Source organism: Salmo trutta, chromosome 3 (assembly GCF_901001165.1).
Source record: "Salmo trutta chromosome 3, fSalTru1.1, whole genome shotgun sequence".
Lineage (NCBI taxonomy): Eukaryota > Metazoa > Chordata > Actinopteri > Salmoniformes > Salmonidae > Salmo > Salmo trutta.
In genome coordinates, this window is record NC_042959.1 from 23620038 (window position 1) to 23639520 (window position 19483).

The 19483-nt window shown below is 42.9% G+C and overlaps 2 protein-coding genes across 3 annotated transcripts in view; one reads left to right on the plus strand and one right to left on the minus strand.

Moving 5' to 3' along the window:
* glrbb (glycine receptor, beta b) overlaps window positions 1-19483 on the minus strand; it is a 57537-nt gene that overhangs the window by 33038 nt on the left and 5016 nt on the right. The gene's annotated exons all lie outside the window — the stretch shown is intronic.
* The window catches only part of LOC115170724 (platelet-derived growth factor C), a 73631-nt gene continuing 71439 nt past the window's right edge, over window positions 17292-19483 (plus strand). Inside the window, exon 1 of one of the 2 annotated variants that reach the window (XM_029726975.1) lies at window positions 17292-18233. In XM_029726975.1, the coding sequence (XP_029582835.1) occupies window positions 18062-18233 (172 nt within the window). In that variant the 5' untranslated portion in view covers window positions 17292-18061. The remainder of the gene's footprint in view (window positions 18234-19483) is intronic. The other variant, XM_029726966.1, reaches the window with a different exon arrangement.

Here is a 19483-nt window from a genome sequence, read left to right on the forward strand (position 1 = left end):
CCATGTATATAGCCTCATTATTGTTATTTTATTGTGTTACTTTGTTAAAACTTTTGTTTATTTAATTTGTATTTAATTATTTTAGCAAATATTTTCTTACTTTAAAAAAAACTGCATTGATGGTTAAGGGCTTGTAAGTAAGCATTTCACGGTAAGGTCTACACCTATTGCATTTGAAAAATACAATTTGATTTGAATAGTATTGGTCTGAGGCAGATTGGACAAGTTCCCCACATTGGTCCCAATAGTATCGGTCTGAGGCAGATTGGACAAGTTCCCCACATTGGTCCCTATAGTATCGGTCTGAGGCAGATTGGACAAGTTCCCCACATTGGTCCCTATAGTATCGGTCTGAGGCAGATTGGACAAGTTCCCCACATTGGTCCCTATAGTATCGTTCTGAGGCAGATTGGACAAGTTCCCCACATTGGTCCCTATAGTATCGTTCTGAGGCAGATTGGACAAGTTCCCCACATTGGTCCCTATAGTATCGGTCTGGGGCAGATTGGACAAGTTCCCCACATTGGTCCCTATAGTATCGTTCTGAGGCAGATTGGACAAGTTCCCCACATTGGTCCCTATAGTATCGTTCTGAGGCAGATTGGACAAGTTCCCCACATTGGTCCCTATAGTATCGTTCTGAGGCAGATTGGACAAGTTCCCCACATTGGTCCCTATAGTATCGGTCTGGGGCAGATTGGACAAGTTCCCCACATTGGTCCCTATAGTATCGTTCTGAGGCAGATTGGACAAGTTCCCCACATTGGTCCCTATAGTATCGGTCTGGGGCAGATTGGACAAGTTCCCCACATTGGTCCCTATAGTATCGTTCTGAGGCAGATTGGACAAGTTCCCCACATTGGTCCCTATAGTATCGGTCTGTACCAGATTGGACAAGTTCCCCACATTGGTCCCTATAGTATCGGTCTGAGGCAGATTGGACCAGTACCTCTACCTCTGTCAAGGGCTTTATTTTCATTAAAACAAAGAACGTGTCAACACAAAGTCCTTACTGATAACAAAATGTGGCCTGCATGCCAGATATAATACCATATTAGATTTGCTAATCCCATATTGACATATTCTTGTCATGGCCTGTCAATCCGACCGACACTATAGGGACCAATGTGGGGAACTGGTCCAATCTGCCTCAGACCGACACTATGGGGACCAATGTGGGGAAGAGGTAGTGGTAGAGGTAGTGGTAGAGGTAGTGGTAGGTGTAAAGGTAGAGATAGAGGTAGTGTTAGTGGTCGAGGTAGTGGTAGAGGTAGTGGTAGGGGTAGGGGTAGAGGTAGTGGTAGAGGTAGTGGTAGTGGTAGAGGTGTTGGTAAAGGTAGAGCTACTGGTATAGTTAGTTGTAGTGGTAGAGGTAGAAGTAGAGGTAGTGGTGGAGGTAGTGGTAGAGATAGTAGTAGTGACAGAGGTAGAGGTAGCGGTAGAGGTAGCGGTAGTGGTAGCAGTAGTGGTAGAGGTAGAGGCAGAGGCAGTGGTAGAGATAGAGGTAGTGGTAGAGATAGAGGTAGTGGCAGAGGTAGAGTTAGAGTAGAGGTAGTGGTAGAGATAGAGGTAGTGGTAGAGGTAGTGGCAGAGGTAGTGGTAGAGATAGAGGTAGAGGTAGCAGCAGAGGTAGAGGTAGAGATAGAGATAGAGGTAGTGGTAGAGATAGAGGTAGTGGTAGTGGCAGAGGTAGTGGTAGAGATAGAGGTAGAGGTAAAGGTAGCGGTAGAGGTAGAGATAGAGTTAGTGGGATAGGTAGTGCTAGATGTAGAGGTAGTGTTAGAGATAGTGGTAGTGGTAGAGGTAGTGGTAGAGGTAGTGGTAGAGATAGTGGTAGTGGTAGTAGGGCCTTCAGAGTGGTTCAGTGGTCTAAGGCACTGCAACGTAGTGCTAGCTGTGCCACTCGAAATTCTGGGCTAGAGTCCAGGCTCTGTCGCATCCGGCCGCGACCGGGAGACCCATGGGGCGGCACACAATTGGCCCAACGTCGTCCGGATTAGGGGAGGGTTTGGCCGGCAGGGATATCCTTGTCCCATCGCGCACTAGCGACTCCTGTGGCGGGCCAGGCCCAGTGCACACTGACATGGTCCCCAGGTGTACGCTGTTTCCTCCGACACATTGGTGTGGCTGGCTTCCAGGTTAAGTGGGCATTGTGACAAGAAGCAGTGCGGCTTGGTTGGGTTGTGTTTTGGAGGACGCGCGGCTCTCGACCTTCGTCTCTCCCGAGTCGGTACGGGAGTTGCAGCGATGAGACAAGACTGTAACTACAATTGGATACCACGAAATTGGGGAGAAAAATAGGTTAAAAAACAACAACTGAGATAATGGTAAAGGTAGTGGTAGAGATCACTTTGATTATTTGGGAGGCCTTCGTTTAGCCCTAAGGATTCAGTCTTCAATTAGTGATTCACAGTTCAATTGAAATGTGGTGTGTGTGTGTATCAAATCACATGCGCTGAATACAACAGGTGTAGACCTTACAGTGAAATGCTTACTTACAAGCCCTTAACCAACAATGCAGATTTAAGAAAAATAAGTGTTAAGAAATGTACTAAAATAAACTGAAGAAAAATAATATACGAAAAAGAAAAACAACAAATAATTAAAGAGCAACAATAAAATAACAGTAGCGAGGCTATATACAGGGAGTACCAGTGCAGAGTCAATGTGCGGGGCACTGGTTAGTCGAGGTAATTGAGGATAATATGTATATGTAGGTAGCGGTAAAGTGACTATGCATGGATAATAAACAGAGAGTAGCAGGGGTGTTGGGGGGATCAGGAGTCTTATGGCTTAGAGGCAGAAACTGCTAAGAAGCCTTTTGGAACAAGACTTGGCGCTCCTGTACCGCTTGCCGTGCGGTAGCAGAGAGAACAGTCTATGACTAGGGTGGCTGGAGTCTTTGGCAAGTTTTAGGGCCTTCCTCTGACACCGCCTGGTATAGAGGTCGTGGATGGCAGGAACTTGGCCCCAGTGATGTAGTGCCCTGCGGTCTGAGGCTGAGCAGTTGCCATACCAGGCGGTGATTCAACCAGTCAGGATGCTCTCAATGGTGCAGCTGTAGAAGTTTTTGAGGATCTGAGGACCCATGCAAAATCTTTTCAGTCTTCTGAGGGGGAATAGGCGTTGTAGTGCCCTCTTCACAACTAGCTTGGTGTGTTTGGGCCATGATAGTTCGTTGGTGATGTGGACACCAAGGAACTTGAAGCTCTCAACCTGCTCCACTACAGCCCCGTTAATGAGAATGGGGGTGTGCTCAGTCCTCCTTTTCCTGTAGTCCACGAAAATCTTCTTTGTCTTGATAACATTGAGAGAGAGGTTGTTATCTTGGCACCACATGGCCAGGTCCATGACAACCTCCCTATAGGCTGTCTCATCGTTGTTGGTGATCAGGCCTACCACTGTTGTGTTGTCGGTAAACTTAATGATGGTGTTGGAGTCGTGCTTGGCCAATCAATCATGTGTGAACAGGGAGTACAGGAGGGGACTGAACATGCACCCCTGAGGGGCTTCCGTGTTGAGGATCAGCGTGGCAGACGTGTTGTTACCGAACCCTTACCACCTGGGGGCGGCCCGTCAGGAAGTCCAGGATCCAGTTGCAGAAGTAGGCGTTTAGTCCCAGGGTCCTAAGCTTAGTGAATAGCTTTGTGGGCACTATGGTGTTGAACGCTGAGCTGTAGTCAATGAATAGCATTCTCACATAGCTGTTCCTTTTGTGCAGGTGGGAAAGGAAAGTGTGGATTGCAATAGAGATTGCGTCATCTGTGGATCTGTTGGGGCGGTATGCAAATTGGGTGGGTCTAGGGTTGAGATAATGGTGTTGATGTGAGCCATGATCAACCTTTCAAAGCACTTGATGGTTACAGACGTGAGTGCTACGGGGCGGTAGTCATTTAGGCAGGTTATCTTGGTGTTCTTGGGCACAGGGACTATGGTGGTCTGCTTGAAACATGTTGGTATTACAGACTCAGTGAGGGAAAGGTTGAAAATGTCAGTTGACAGGTTGCCAGTTGCTCAGCGCATGCTCGAAGTATACGTCCCGGTAATTCGTCTGGCCCTGCGGCCTTGTGATTGTTGACCTGTTTAAAGGTCTTACTTACATTGGCTACGGAGAGCGTGATCACATAGTTGTCCGGAACAGCTGGTGCTCTTATGCATGTTTCAGTGTTGCTTACCTCGAAGCGAGCATAGAAGTCATTTAGCTCACCTTCTAGGCTTGTGTTGGAGCTCACAGCTGTGCTTCCATTTGTAGTCTGTAATAGTTTGCAAGCAATGCCACATCCGACGAGCGTTGGAGCCGGTGTAATACGATTCAATCTTAGTCCTGTTTTGAAGCTTTGCCTGTTTGATTGTTCGTCGGAGGGCATAGAGTCCTGGTTAGAGTCCCGCTCTTTGAAAGCGGCAGCTCTACCCTTTAGCTCAGTGTGGATGTTGTCTGTAATCCATGGCTTCTGGTTGGGGCATATACGTACGGTCAATGTGGGGACAACATCATCGATGCACTTATTAAATTAATGAAGCCAGTGACTGATGTGGTGTACTCCTTAATGCCATCAGAAGAATCCCAGAACATATTCCAGTCTGTGCTAGCAAAACAGTCCTGTAGTTTAGCATCTGCGTCATCTGACCACTTCCGTAATGAGCGAGTTACTGGTACTTCCTGCTTTAGTTTTTGCTTGTAAGCAGGAACCAGGAGGAAAGAGTTATGGTCATATTTGCCAAATGGAGGTCGACGGAGAGCTTTGTACACGTCTCTGTGTGTGGAGTAAAGGTGGTCTAGGTGGTTGCACATGTAACATTCTGGTAGAAATTAGGTAAAACAGATATAAGTTTCCCTGCATTAAAGTCCCCGGCCACTATGAGTGCCGCCTTTGGATGAGTATTTCCTTGTTTTCCTATGGCCTTATACAGCTCGTTGAGTGTGGTCTTAGTGCCAGCATCGGTTTCTGGTGGTAGATAGACAGCTACAAAAAATATAGATGGTAAATGGTGTGGCCTACAGCTTACCATGAGATACTCTACCACAGGCGAGGAAAACCTTGAGACTTCCTTAATATTAGATTTTGTGCAGCAGCTGTTATTTACAAATAGACACAGACCGCCACCCCTTGTCTTACCAGAGGCAGCTATTCTATTTTGCCGATGCACGGAAAACCCAGCCAGCTGTATGTTATCCATGTCGTCGTTCAGCCACGACTCTGAAACGTAAGATATTACAGTTTTTAATGTCCCGTTGGTAGGATAGTCTTGATCGGAGCTCATCCAGTATATTATCCAATGATTTCACGTTGCCTAATAGAACTGATGGTAGAGGCAGATTACCCACTCGCCATCGGATCCTTACAAGGCACCCCGACCTACGTCCCAGATATCTCCGTCTCTTCTTCATGTGAATGACTGGGATTTAGCCTTGTCCGGTGTCTGAAGTAAATCCTTTGTGTCTGAGTCGTTAAAAAAAAATTATTCGTCCAGTACGAGGTGAGTAATCGCTGTCCTGATATCCAGAAGCTCTTTTCGGTCATAAGAGACAGTGGCAGAAACATTATGTACAAAATAAGTTACAAATAACGTGAAAAAACACAATAGCACAATTGGTTAGGAGCCGGTAAAACGGCAGCCATCTCCTCCGGCGCCATTCAACATGTGTGTGTGTGTGTGTGTGTGTGTGTGTGTGTGTGTGTGTGTGTGTGTGTGTGTGTGTGTGCGTGTGCATTTGCGTGAAACGTGTGTGTACTTGTCTAGTTATTGGGAGTAACAAGGGTGAGAAATATGAGCATTGACAGGGACAAGCACTAACTAACCATGTGGCAAATAGTGTTGATAAAGTGGATGAACAGTAGATTGGTGATTGAGGTGGCAGAGGCACCAGAAGAAGGGATTCATATTCCTACAGTATATGTTGAAGATGCAAAGATTGAAGATGTTTAGAGGGAAATGGATTAGTGGTGATGGCCTACCAGACACTATCTAGATCTCAACCGATCAAATCTTTTTGGTAGTTTTCTCATTGACAAATGGGTTTTATTTAGAGAAAGAGGTATATGGTAATCAAAGGCTGATTGTTGATGGCTAAGGGAGAGGCCTGCTAGCTTGACGTATCAGTCAAGGCCATTGGTAATCAGGTTTTTCTAAGAACACAGACATGCACGGAATTGGTGTTTTCCTCGTTGCTGAGTTCTCTCTCTCCATATTGATCACTTGCTTTTTCTCTCGTTATCTCTTCCTTGTCTCACACAAGGTCTCACACTCCCTCTCTCCATCACACACACAGGCTGGGATTCAATCCGATCAAGGGTTATAGGCATTTTGGTTTTTAAATGCAATTTCCTATTGAGTCAACATACGTAGAGTTTACTGTGCCGTACCTGCCCAGTGTATTGGCAGTGTTTACCTATTGGATCAGAATACAGGGGAAACACATTACTAACAGTTATGAAATTGAATACCACTTTCCATATATTTGACTGGACACTGTAACTATATGACATACAAAACTCTTCTGTGCGATTGGAGATTGCCCATGAGTAATGGTCTCCAACACCAGACACATGGTCAGCCATTAGTCAAGATTTGAGCTGCAGCTTCAGGGGCTACCACCAGGGGGCTCTAGCCTCAAAGCAAAACTCCACTGTAACAAAATAATACTGCTGAAGGACATTTGTGACTGTGACAAACTGTAAGATTCAAGGAGTTACAGTTTTAGTTTTCTTTGTAGATCAACATCTGACTTTAAAGGTGCTTAATTAGTTATTTGTAGCTTCAAATGGTAACGGCTCAGCGGAGCACTCAATAGCCAAGGCTGGTAAACATAATAAGTAACGTACAAATGAAGTCAGCAAAACAGCCTAAACCTCTCCTCAAGGTACGATAATGATGTACTGTGATTTGAATACTCTATAGCAATGTCCATTCATATGGTTTTCACTGTAATTCACCTCTAACAAAATAATATCTCACATTCACCGTGATGAATACATAACGTATGGGGCATTTATTTGACAGTGTGTCCCAAAAAGGCAACTGGACCGTAATGGGATTTAGCTCTGCTAGAGGCTGTGGATTTTCTCTTGTATACATTTACATCCAGCCTACTGCAGAGCCTTCTGGCTGGCATGTCTTTGTATGCTTGCAGTGACCCAAAGGTCCGCCTTGTTTCTAATTTCCTCTGGTTATTGCATATTTCGTATCAGTCTCTGTGTTTCAGGAGACCACCATGGAAGTAGCAATCACATATGGACAGGGAGACAAAATACCAAGCTTTCACAGACAAAACCTCCAGGGGTGAAAGAGTATGTGCCTGTGTGTGAGAGAGAGGGAGAGAGAGAGAGAGAGGGTGTATGTGTGTGCATGCTTAAGTGTACGTGTCTATGGATGTGTTCAACTATTCTTGCGGAGACCAGAAGTCCCCAAAAGAATAGTAAAGAAACACAAATTCGACCAAACGGGAACATTTTGTTGGTCCCCACAAGGTCAAATTGTATTTATAGAGGGTTTAGGGTTAAGGTTAGAATTAGTGTTAGGGTTTGAATTATGTTTAGGGTTAGGAGCTAGGGTTAGGTTTAGGGTTAAGGTATGGTTTCTTGGTTAAGGTTAGGGTTAGGGTAAGAGTACGGTTAGGGTTAGGGGTTAGAGAAAATAGGATTTAGAATGGGACTGAATTGTGTGTCCCCACAAGGTTAGCTTTACAAAGGGAAAGGGGGAAACCTAGTCAGTTGTCCAACGGAATGTATTCAACTGAAATGTATCTTCCGCATTTAACCCAACCCCTCTGAATCAGAGAGGTGCGGTGGGTTGCCTTAATCGACATCCACGTCTTCGGCGCCCGGGGAACAGTGGGTTAACTGCCTTGCTCAGGGGCAGAGACTGTGTGTGTGTGTGTACATGCATGTGTGTGTGCACACGAGAGAGTGAGATAGAGAGAGAGAGAGAGAGAGAGAGAGAGAGAGAGAGAGAGAGAGAGAGAGAGAGAGAGATTCCACAATGTGAAGTGCTGACATCTGCTGCAGGCTTTTGCAGGGGTGGAATGTGATACTCTTCTTTACACAAAGGGACTTGGCCCTTACAGAAGGCACAAGAGGACCTCTATATGCCACACTCCATGGAGGCAACACACCAACCCGTGTATCACAGCCATGCAATCTCTTATCCGCCGTTAACTTTGATTAAAAACATTAAAACCTCTCATACTTTTCAGGTGGTGACATCTTTAGGCTTTCCCTCCCTCTGAGGCTGCAATGTCTCACCAATGTGAGACAGGGCTAAGTTGCTCTGTCATTGCATCATGTGTCATGGTGAATAGGTTCAATGTGTGTGCAACTCCCTTTGATTTCTTTGTCTGCTGGTATACTTATACAGGGACACACACACAAACACATATGAGGATTCCACTGACAATGAGATGAGAGTAACCACATGAAACGCATATGATGAGGTACAGCATTGTGCTGGAGAGTGGAAATTGGGAACAGAAGGGGGAAATGGTAACAGCGGTGTCTACAGCTTTGAAATGACACATTTTGAGTTCTTAAACATTTCCCCAAACAGGCATTAGGCATTGTTCTAACTTCCCCATGATGAAAAGTTCTGGCCAATGATGGTGAGATTAAGGAATGAGTCCAGGGGGAGTGTTTATGGTACAGTATTCACATTGTTGAAATGGGAAAGTTATGTGTAGCCTACAGTGCCAATATCAAAATTATGTTAACCCTTAATGGCATGATATCACAAGGAATACATTTAACAGCAATGGGTAGGAAAAAACAAAGAGGGAAAAAGAGGACTAGCTGATCGAAATTATATTTTGTACATTACATTGTGGTCTATTGCATTAACATTGCTTGACTCAAATGTGCTATGCATTATCACTCTATTGATGCAAAATCTAGCTGATTTAATTTATGATGTGATTATAATGAAGATGAATTATCCAATTTACAGTAGATAGTGTAGTTCAATACAGGCACAATGCATTATGCATCATGGACACACATGGTGTGTTACTGTAGGCTACTTTATCAGGGAATATGTTTGCATGTTTGCAAAATCAGTTTATATAGAATTGTTTTAAGATGGTCATAAAATATATAATTTAGCCATTTGTTTTTGATTTTAGGACCCCTGTAGGTATAAAATAAATATTTGATATAACATTGAATTTTGCCTTTACTGCTATAGCCCATAGAAACTTAGAAACATAAATGGCAAAACAGACATAAAAAAAAGGTTTTAAAGTGTCTGTCCTATATCTAAGAGATATAAGAAAACTCAGGAAAAAAATAAGATATATTTTAGACCCATGTTTGGTCACATTATTCATGGCACATTTAACCCAATGCCCTTTTTGCCATTTTTACAGCCGGTACTTGGAAATGCTCCCTCTGAACTGGGCACAGCTCCGCCTGGGACTGCAGCGCAGAAATATCAGTCGACAGAGAGAAGCACGATTGAACTTCCCTCAACTTCCTAGAGCAGTGGTCACCAACCGGTAGCTCGCGATCGACTGGTCGATCTCCAAGGCATTCCTACATTTATGTAAAAAAAACCCGATAAATCCTTGTGTTCCTATTTTTTTTATTTGTCTAGGGCAGGTGCACCCGATTCAGCTGCCCTGCACGCCGGGTAGGCAAACTGCTGCCATTTTGAACCATTGCATGTGTCTGAAGGCACAAACTCTGCCTTCCTGGGGGGCCCAGAGAGCAAATATAGTGCACTGTAGGCCGACCGCTGGCCAATCGGAGGGCTCAGATAACTGTGTCTGCAGTAACGTAGCAGGCATAGAATAAAGCTACAGCAAAGCTGATACTGTGAGATTTCAAAATGTTTAAAACCATGACTAGAGAGAGACGGTCAAATAATACAGCAAAGAGATGCTGTTTTTATGTTTACGTTATTCAGCACTGTCAACACTTTGTATTCAAGACTTTTATAAGACATAAAATGTGCGTTCTTCCTATTTCCACTCAGCGCTACTTTCAAGCACTGCAACAGTAATGAATGAGTTGGAAAGTGTATCTATAGGCTTGCGTTTTTTAATATCGTGGAATATTTAACTTCTCTGTTCCTAGGAGTAACAACATGCACTTGAGCATGAGGCAGACTTGAGTTTCGCTATCAGCTGACCTGAGAGAGCGCTTTTCTCTGTTTAGTTAGGTCAGGGTGTGATATGGGGTGGGCATTCTATGTATTTATATTTCTATGTTTTGGCCAGGTATGGTTTCCAATCAGAGGCAGCTGTCTATTGTTGTCTCTGATTGGGAACCATACTTAGGCAGCCCTTTTTCCCTCCTTTAGTTGTGGGATCTTATTTTTGTACTGCTCCGTAAGCCTGCAAGACGTGACAGTCGTTTACCATTGTTTATTATTTTGTTTAAGTGTTCTGAGTTAAAATAAATATCAAGATGAACACTTACCACGCTGCACCTTGGTCTACTCCTTTGGACAACTGTTACAAGAGCAGAGGGATGTTGAGAGGCATACCCTCAGTCTGCTGCTCTCTCCCTCCGCTGAGACTAATTTGTATTTTATTTAACCTTTATTCAACTGAGACTGATCATTAGATGCAGACACAATCAGCCCAGTAAAATAAAAATAAAAACCAAATTATTTAAATGTATGCTCACTCAGCTGTGCTTCACAAGTAATACAACAATAGATCCCTGTAGCTCAGTTGGTAGAGCATGGTGTTTGCAACGCCAGGGTTGTGGGTTCGATTCCCACGGGGGGCCAGCACAGAAATTTTTTTATAATGAAATGTATGCATTCACTACTGTAAGTCGCTCTGGATAAGAGCGTCTGCTAAATGACTAAAATGTACATCTATTACCGGTGTGATCATATAGCCAACCTCAAATTTTGAAATATAATTTTAAAAAATGGCCCGAACAACAATGCATTGGTAAGGCAATTCAAGCAAAGCCAATATGTGGTGGTAATGTATTGGGCATATAGCTTACTGCACAAACCTTATTGCTACAGTACTGTTTTTAATTGGTTAATGTTGCATAGGCTTATGTTTTTTTTAAGTCATGAGCGGTAGATCTTGCATTTTGACTCAAAATGATCTTGACTCAGAAAAGGTTGGTGACCACTGTGCTAGAGTTTTCCCTGTTAACACTATCAACGTTTCCCATTACTGTGGCAATTGTGACACACAATATTAACCACTTTCAATGCAACATACCGAAACAAAACAAACTATGCAACAGATGTTGTTGTAGGCAGAATGCATCAGAGTAGGATTCTATTGCATTGACACGCACTACTCAGCCCGTAATCTACACAAACTAGCAGGGTAAGCAAACAATAAGCAAACAAGAAAATGCTCATCCAGAAGCGGCGCTGCTAGTGGCCGGGGACTTTAATGTAGGCAAACTTAAATCCGTTCCACCTCATTTCTACCAGCATGTCACATGCAACCAGAGGGAAAAAAAACTCTAGACCAACTTTTCTCCACACACAGAGATAAATAGAAAGCTCTCCCTCGCCCTCCTTATGACAAATCTGACCATAATTCTATCCTCCTGATTTCTGCTTACAAGCAAAAACTAAAGCAGGAAGTACCAGTGACTCGCTCAATACGGAAGTGGTCAGATGACGCTACAGGACTGTTTTGTTAGCACAGACTGGAATATGTTCCGGGATTCATCCAATGGCATTGAGGAGTTTACCACCTCAGTCATCGGTTACATCAATAAGAGCATCGAAGACGTCGTCCCCACAGTGACCATACGTACATATCCCAACCAGAAGCCATGGATTAAGGGTAACATCAGCATTGAGCAAAAGGCTAGAGCTGCCTCTTCCAAGGAGCAGGACACTAATCTTATAAGAAATCCCGCTATGCCCTCAGATGAAACATCAAACAAGCAAAGCGTCAATACAGGATTAAGATTGAATACTACTACACCGGCTCTGACGCTCGTCGGATGTGGCAGGGCTTGAAAACTATTACGGACTACAAAGGGAAACCCAGACGTGAGCTGCCCAGTGACGCGAGCCTACCAGACGAGCTAAATGCCTTTTATGCTCACTTCAACACTGAAGCATGCACGAGAGCACCAGCTGTTCTAGACGACTATGTGATAACTTACTCGGTAGCCAACGTGAGCAAGTCCTTTGAACAGGTCAACATTCACAAAGCCGTGGAGCCAGACGGATTACCAGGACGTGTACTCAAAGCATGCGTGGACCAATTGGCAAGTGTCTTCACTGACATTTTCATCCTCTCCCTGACCGAGTCTGTAATACCTACATGTTTCAACCAGACCACCATAGTCCCTGTGCCCAAGGAAGCGAAGGTAACCTGCCTAAATGATTACTGCCCCATAGCACTCACGTTGGTAGCCATGAAGTGCTTTGAAAGGCTGGTCATGGCTCACATCAACAGAATCTTTCCGGATTCCCTTGACCCACTCCAATTCGCATACCACCCCAACAGATCCACAGAATCTCAATCGCACTCCACACTGCCCTTTCCCACCTGGACAAAAGGAACACCTATGTGAAAATGCTGTTCATTGACTACAGCTCAGCATTCAACACCATAGTGCCCACAAAACTCATCACTAAACTCATCACTAAGCTAAGGACCCCGGGATCTTCAACACTGGGGCCCCTCAGGGGTGTGTACTTAGTCAGGAGCTGATTGTGGACTACAGGAAAAGGTGGGTCGAACAGGTCCCCATTAACATCAATGGGGCTGTAGTGGAGCGGGTCGAGAGTTTCAAGTTCCTTGTTGTCCACATCACTAAAGAACTATCATGGTCCAAACACACCAAGACAGTCACGAAGAGGGCACGACAACACCTTTTCCCCCTCAGGAGACTGAAAAGATTTGTCATGAGTCCCCAGATCCTCAAAAAGTTCTACAGATGCACCATCGAGAGCATCCTGACCGGATGCATCACCGCCTGGTATGGCAACTGCTCGGCATCTGACCGCGCAACAGAGGGTAGTGCGTACAGCCCAGTACATCACTGGGGCCAAGCTTCCTGCCATCCAGGACCTATATACTAGGCTTTGTCAGAGGAAAGCCCAAACAATTGTCAGAGACTCCAGTCACAAGTCATAGACTGTTACCGCACGGCATACTCTGCTACCACACGGCAAGCTGTACCGGAGCTCCAAGTCTAGGACCAAAAGGCTCCTTAACAGCTTCTACCCCCAAGTCATAAGACTGCTGAACAATTAATCAATTAGCCACCGGACTATTTGCATTGACACCACCCCCCCTCCATTTGTTTTGTACACTGCTGCTACTCACTGATTATTATCTATGCATAGTCACTTCACCCTTACCTACATGTACAAATTACCTTGACTAACCTGTACCTCCGCACATTGACTCAGTACCGGTACCCCCATGTATATAGCCTCATTATTGTTATTTTATTGTGTTACTTTTTATTATTTTTTACTTCAGTTTATTTGGTAAATTTTCTCTTAACTCTTTCTTGAACTGCACTGTTGGGCTTGTGAGTAAGCATTTCACAGTAAGGTCTACACTTGTTGTATTCGGTGCATGTGACAAATAAAGTTTTATTTGATTTTAAACAATCAGAGCTGCAGTAGGCCTTTATGCAAATAGCCCATTGCCATATATGGGTCTGTGCCATTTACTTTGAACTGGACTGTGTTTACAGCATTAGCGGTTGTGAGTAGATGCACTTGTTTTGAGATCAAAGAGAGAGCTTCATGTAGCCACGTGTGCACATTTTGTTCATATCCTTTGCTAGTTAGTGAGTTATAAGCCCAGTTATAGATCATTTGTAGTCAGCAATAGGGGAGTGATTGCTTCCTACAAGTGTACAAAATATACCAGTTTCTAGACAAGCGAGTCAGATAAAAAGCATTTTTTTTTGTCTTAAAGGGGCAGTGTTTTATTTTGAGACAGGCTTCAATAAGGGTAGCATAATTAGTCTGACTCTCTGTAATAATGGTATGGGAATAATAATGCAGTTTATTTTGTAAAGTGGTTTATTGCATCAAACAACACAACAACATGTTCAGTCACCTCCTTGTCTGAAGGACAAGTGGATAGCAGGTTAATGTCAAGCCCTGCATGTTGTTTTTATCAAAAGTCTCATGGAATGTAGGCCTACATTGAACACCACACAATGGATGCTACTGTAGGCTGAATGACAAAAACAGCTATTTCCATGTTAAAATTTTATGGGATGCATTTTCTTATTTTTTTTCTTCATTATGATCAAATAGCCACAGTAGACTACATGGCCACTGTTAAAACTGTAACTTAAAAGGGGTGCAGCCTCAGTGTTCACAGTAAATGCAAGCTGGAAGTTGCACAATGTTCAAGTTTGCGCTCAGCAGACCAGAAGTTTGCTCAGTGGCCATTATAGGCAACATTGGTACTGGGTTACATTCAGAAGACTCCCCTGAAGCTTGTGTACTTCGTAGAGTAGAACAACCGACACCTTCATGTTTGTGAGAATCTCCCCTTTTGATATCATGACATATTAGTGTGTAGCTCACATGGTTCAGGTTTTACAGATGATTTTGTGTGGATTTTCTTGTCCGGATCCTCTCATGTGTAGAAAAAGGCCACTTTCACAAGCCCCAGCAGAAAGATGGGATTGAGCTTCAGCCACTATAAGAAACGGTACATCTCTAGCATGAAAACACTGGGAGATAATCAATATTCAAAATGACTTCACTGTGTGAGCCATGGATGCATCAATAGACTCTAGAGCATGCTTGTCCTATGGTTATTTTGCATACAACCTTCACACAACTTTCTGGAAATTGTGCAGGATAGTTACTTGGTTTTGGAACATTCTCAGCACATTTAAGCAACTTAACAAAAAAACATACTTTAACAGAACGTTTCCTTAAAGTTCAAACATGGTTACATTTCATTTCAATTTTGGTAATGTTCTAGGAACATTCTCCAACTGGTTTGACATTTGGAATGTTCTCAAATAGTTCAGAGAACGTTAAGAAACAATGTTGTTCTGTGCGAATTTCAGTACTTCAGCATAATGTTTCTTTCAGGTTTCCTCATGGTCCTATTTAAAGACATGTTTTCAAATTGTTCAGAGAACATTAAGAAAACTTTTCATAGAAATCACAATTTTTTTTACTAAAATTCAGAGAATGTTCTAAAAATGTTATTTAAGCAATAAGGCACGAGGGGTGTAGTATATGACCAATATAACACGGCTATAGGCTACTCCTTACGCAAGACACAACATGGAGTGCCTGGATACAGCCCTTAGTTGTGGAATATTGGCAATAGGTCATAAACCCCCAAGGTGCCTTGTTGCTATTATAATCTGGTTACCAACATAATTAGAGCAGTAAAAATAAAGGGGAAGGGAAGACTGATTGGCTGACAGCCGTGGTATATCAGACCGTATACCACGGGTATGTCAAAACATTTATTTTTACTGCTCTAATTATGTTGGTAACCAGATTATAATAGCAACAAGGCACCTTGGGTGTTTATGGCCTATTGCCAATATTCCCTGTGGCTCAGTCTACTACAAATCTACCATTCCAGTGTTTTACTTGCTATATTGTATTTACTTTGCCACCATGGCCTTTTTGCCTTTACCTCCCTTATCTCACCTCATTTGCTCACATTGTATATAGACTTATTTTTCTACTGTATTATTGACTGTGTGTTTGTTTTACTCCATGTGTAACTCTGTGTTGCTGTATGTTGTCGAACTGCTTTGCTTTATCTTGGCCAGGTCACAATTGTAAATGAGAACTTGTTCTCAACTTGCCTACCTGGTTAAATAAAGGTGAAATAAAAAAAATAAAAAAAATGGTGTTAGCTATATTGTTGGCTAGCTCCTTGGCTAGCTCCTCTAAACAACTCACTGACAGGTGAGCATATTTTTTATGCCAGGCGAAATCGCACTTCATTAGCTGATTGTTATGGATGTATCCACATAAATGTCTCTAGAAAACAGCTTAAACAAATGCAAATGAAGCTACTTTGCTGAAATTCTGGCTTCACTTTTTGACGTGACTGTACATTTGCCGGTCGGCTAGCTAGCAAGCAAGGGATAAGAATGTTGCCAGCCAGTATAGCAATGGAACATTTAGAACGAACGATACAGAACAAAAAGACTGAACGACTGGGTCGCGTCTCTAGCAACCGAACCGATAGAACGAATGACGTCCATAGATACAGAACAAAAAGACTGAACGACTGGGTCGCGTCTCTAGCAACCGAACCGATAGAACGAACAACCAGCTTGCTTGGGTAGCAACCCTAGATTAGGGTTGGGACTATATCTTGTGGAAGGATGAAATAGTATGAATAAATTAATCAAAATAACATTTATAATGAAAACATGTCAATCATTATTTGAATATGTTGGTAACCCATTGTATAAAAGTTATAATGCCCTCAAAGCCGGTGTTTGGAGGATATATTGGTGACTTCGTCTTGGGCCTAACAATACCCGTGCCAATATATCCTTCAAACACCGGCTTCTCTGGCATTATCACTTAAACATATACTGTACATTCCGTTCTCAGCATCAACAGAACTCTCTCTATCCTCTATCTTGTTAAGTGTGTTCAGGTGTGATGGCTGAGCCCAGTAATTGGCCACACCTGATCTTGTTTCCTTTGAAATGGGGTCTGTTAAATAGACTAAAATGAACAGCTTTGTATGCAAAAAAAACAACATTGCACCCTAGCTCCATCCTGGTGGCGCACTGGAATAATTCCATAGAGAACAGAAGATTATAGGCACCCCAATGCTGGAACCAGCTTCCCCGTGAAGCTCGGACAGCAGAGTCCCTGCCAATTTTCCGAAAACATCTGAAACCCTGCCTCTTCAAAGAGTGTCTTAAATTATCCCGCAGCACCCCCCTTTTGTGAACTTTTTGTGAACTAACACTCGCACTTTACTTTTTTCCCCCTTACTAGGTCTGATTTGTTTACTACTTTATTGAAGAACATTGTACTTACTTTGAATGAATGCAGTAACTGTAAGTTGCTCTGGATAAGAGTGTGTGCTAAATGACAAATGGAGAACAGAAAATTATAGGTTCAAATCTCTCAGAGTGTTAATAAAACCTCACAGGAAAACTTTCAGGTAACGTTAACTATAGTAAAACGTTCTGAGAACCTCCCTGCAACCTAAACATTTACTTCCCAGAACAGGCGAAATGTTCACTTCCGTTCTCAGAACGTTTAAAAAACATTATGTTTTACCCGTTTTATGGCTTTGTTCCCAGAACCAACTGGAAACCAAAAACGTATGTTCCCACAACTTTCAAGGAACCAAATGTGCTAGCTGGACATACACCAGGAGAGCTGCAGCAACTGAACAGTTAACTTCCCGGGTAGTTTCCTTCACTAGGAAGTTTTACTTTTTGTATAGCACCTGTTGTGTCGTCAGTTCAGTTGGCAGTCTGCTTTTCCAAAAATCCAGACCTTGTCTCACTTTTAGCGACAGTTTAGCTCCAGTCTCCAGCATAGTTTAGTTCCAGTCAACAGCCACCGAGCCAAGACCTCACCAAACAACTGGAGTTATGTGTGCTCTGCAATATCATCCACTGTACAAACTGTATCGAATTGCACTGCACTCTTGTGGTATCTGCGGTTAATGTGAAGTTTATTGTAATGCCTGCAAATCTGTGGATTGGACTTGCAGACGGCGGAGACTTTGGAAACTAATGAATGTCGCGCGCAGGCAACACTATCGCACTTCTCCTTGGACAAAAAGTTCAAGATTTAAGCATTTACGATTTATTTCACTCAATATATAAGTAATTTGGTGCCTTTGATGGAACTTTAAAGTGGATATGTAATTTAGTTCAAGCGCAGCAGTAACTTTCTAACTTCCAAGCCAATTTTCCATATACCCCACAGGTGCGCACTTGCATCGGAACCAGTTTGTCGTGCGAGACGGCCGTTGGTTTCAAAGTTATCCTTTTGTGGATATTACGGGATTTTTTTGACGTTTCATTTTTTTTCAAAGGACTCTGTATTTGGATGAGATTATGTCGATTTTACTCTGCGTTTATCCGCTACAAATGTGTCCAAAACAGCATTGTTGTCATCCAAACAACGTTTGTGCATGGTGATACTAAACGTCTCGTCAACAGTGTTTTGTAATCGCTGTCCGCCACTAATCCAAATGATCCTTCCATTATTAATCCTGTTTGTATCGCTTCTCCAACAACATGGCTCAGAAACTGAATCAAGTCATGTCAGCAAATTCCAACAACCAAGTTTAAAGGAACACAACGGTAAGTTGCGTGTTTTGAATGTGTGTTTAGCTGTCACTTTTAACAGGGGTTGAGTTGGAAATAAAGGACAATTCTCACATATCCATTCCTGCTCATACATAAACTTCCAGAACTCAAACCTACACCTCTTACAAAGTACATCTTGCTTGAGTTTAAACAGCAATGAATGAATACGTTTTATTCAGTTCAAACAGCATTATCCAGGATAGGAAGTGGATATTATTACGTTTACCTTTCAAGTGAGCCCGTGTGTGTTTAAGGGGGAAACCCCTCTGAAATGTAATGTCCCCTGAGAGAGGTTTTCTCTATGATTGTAAAAGGCTCCATTCATTCAATGGTAGTCATTCCAGGTGATGTCATTTGCTTATCCTCTGAACCCCACTGATTTAGACTGTCAAATAGTTTTTTGTTTTGTTATTATTTCCCCTTTTAAAGTCAAACAAATATGGTGGTAAGACATACATAAATCGTAAGAGACTGTCCAATTAATCATCTCTGCAAATGATTTATTCTTTCCAGCATGTCGAACTTGGAATCAAGCTGTTGTTGTGATGAGGTGTGTGTGTGTGCCTGTGTGCATGGATGTGCACACCTGTGCATAAATTCATAACTAACCTATGCTTTTGCATCCAGGTAATTTTGCAGTTAATTTAACATTATTTGATGAAGCGTACACTAGGCGGCTTATAGCAATGTACTCTTTCCATTCGTTTATTATATGTAAACTGTTTGCAGATTTTTGCTTTACACTAATACTGATTCACTGTCTCAAACTTTGTTTATTCAATACTTACCAGCATCATTACCATATAATTACAGCATCATTAACAACAAAAATTGTTTCTAATGCACAGCCCCCTCATGTTGTGGTAGTTCATATGTCACCCTATGTCTTACTTAAAACATTAAGCATTCTTCTTAAGAGTAAGATCACTTTATTGGTCAATTGCACATAAGGTCCAACCGAAATGTGACTTTTGCTTTAAACCCAACCCCTCAGAAAGGCACATATACATACACATCCATATACAGGTTTTGGACTGGTGCAGTGGGCTGCCACACTGGGCACCCGAGGACCTGTTGTTGTGGGGGGTTAAGTGCCTTGCTCAAGGGCACAACGGCAGGCAATGGCATCTAGGATTTGATACCAGGCACCCTCTGGTTGCTAGCTTACTTCCCGCCCCATTTTTCCCGTTAGACCTGGGATTCGAACTGCCAACCCTCCGCTAGGCTACCCTTCACCCCAAACA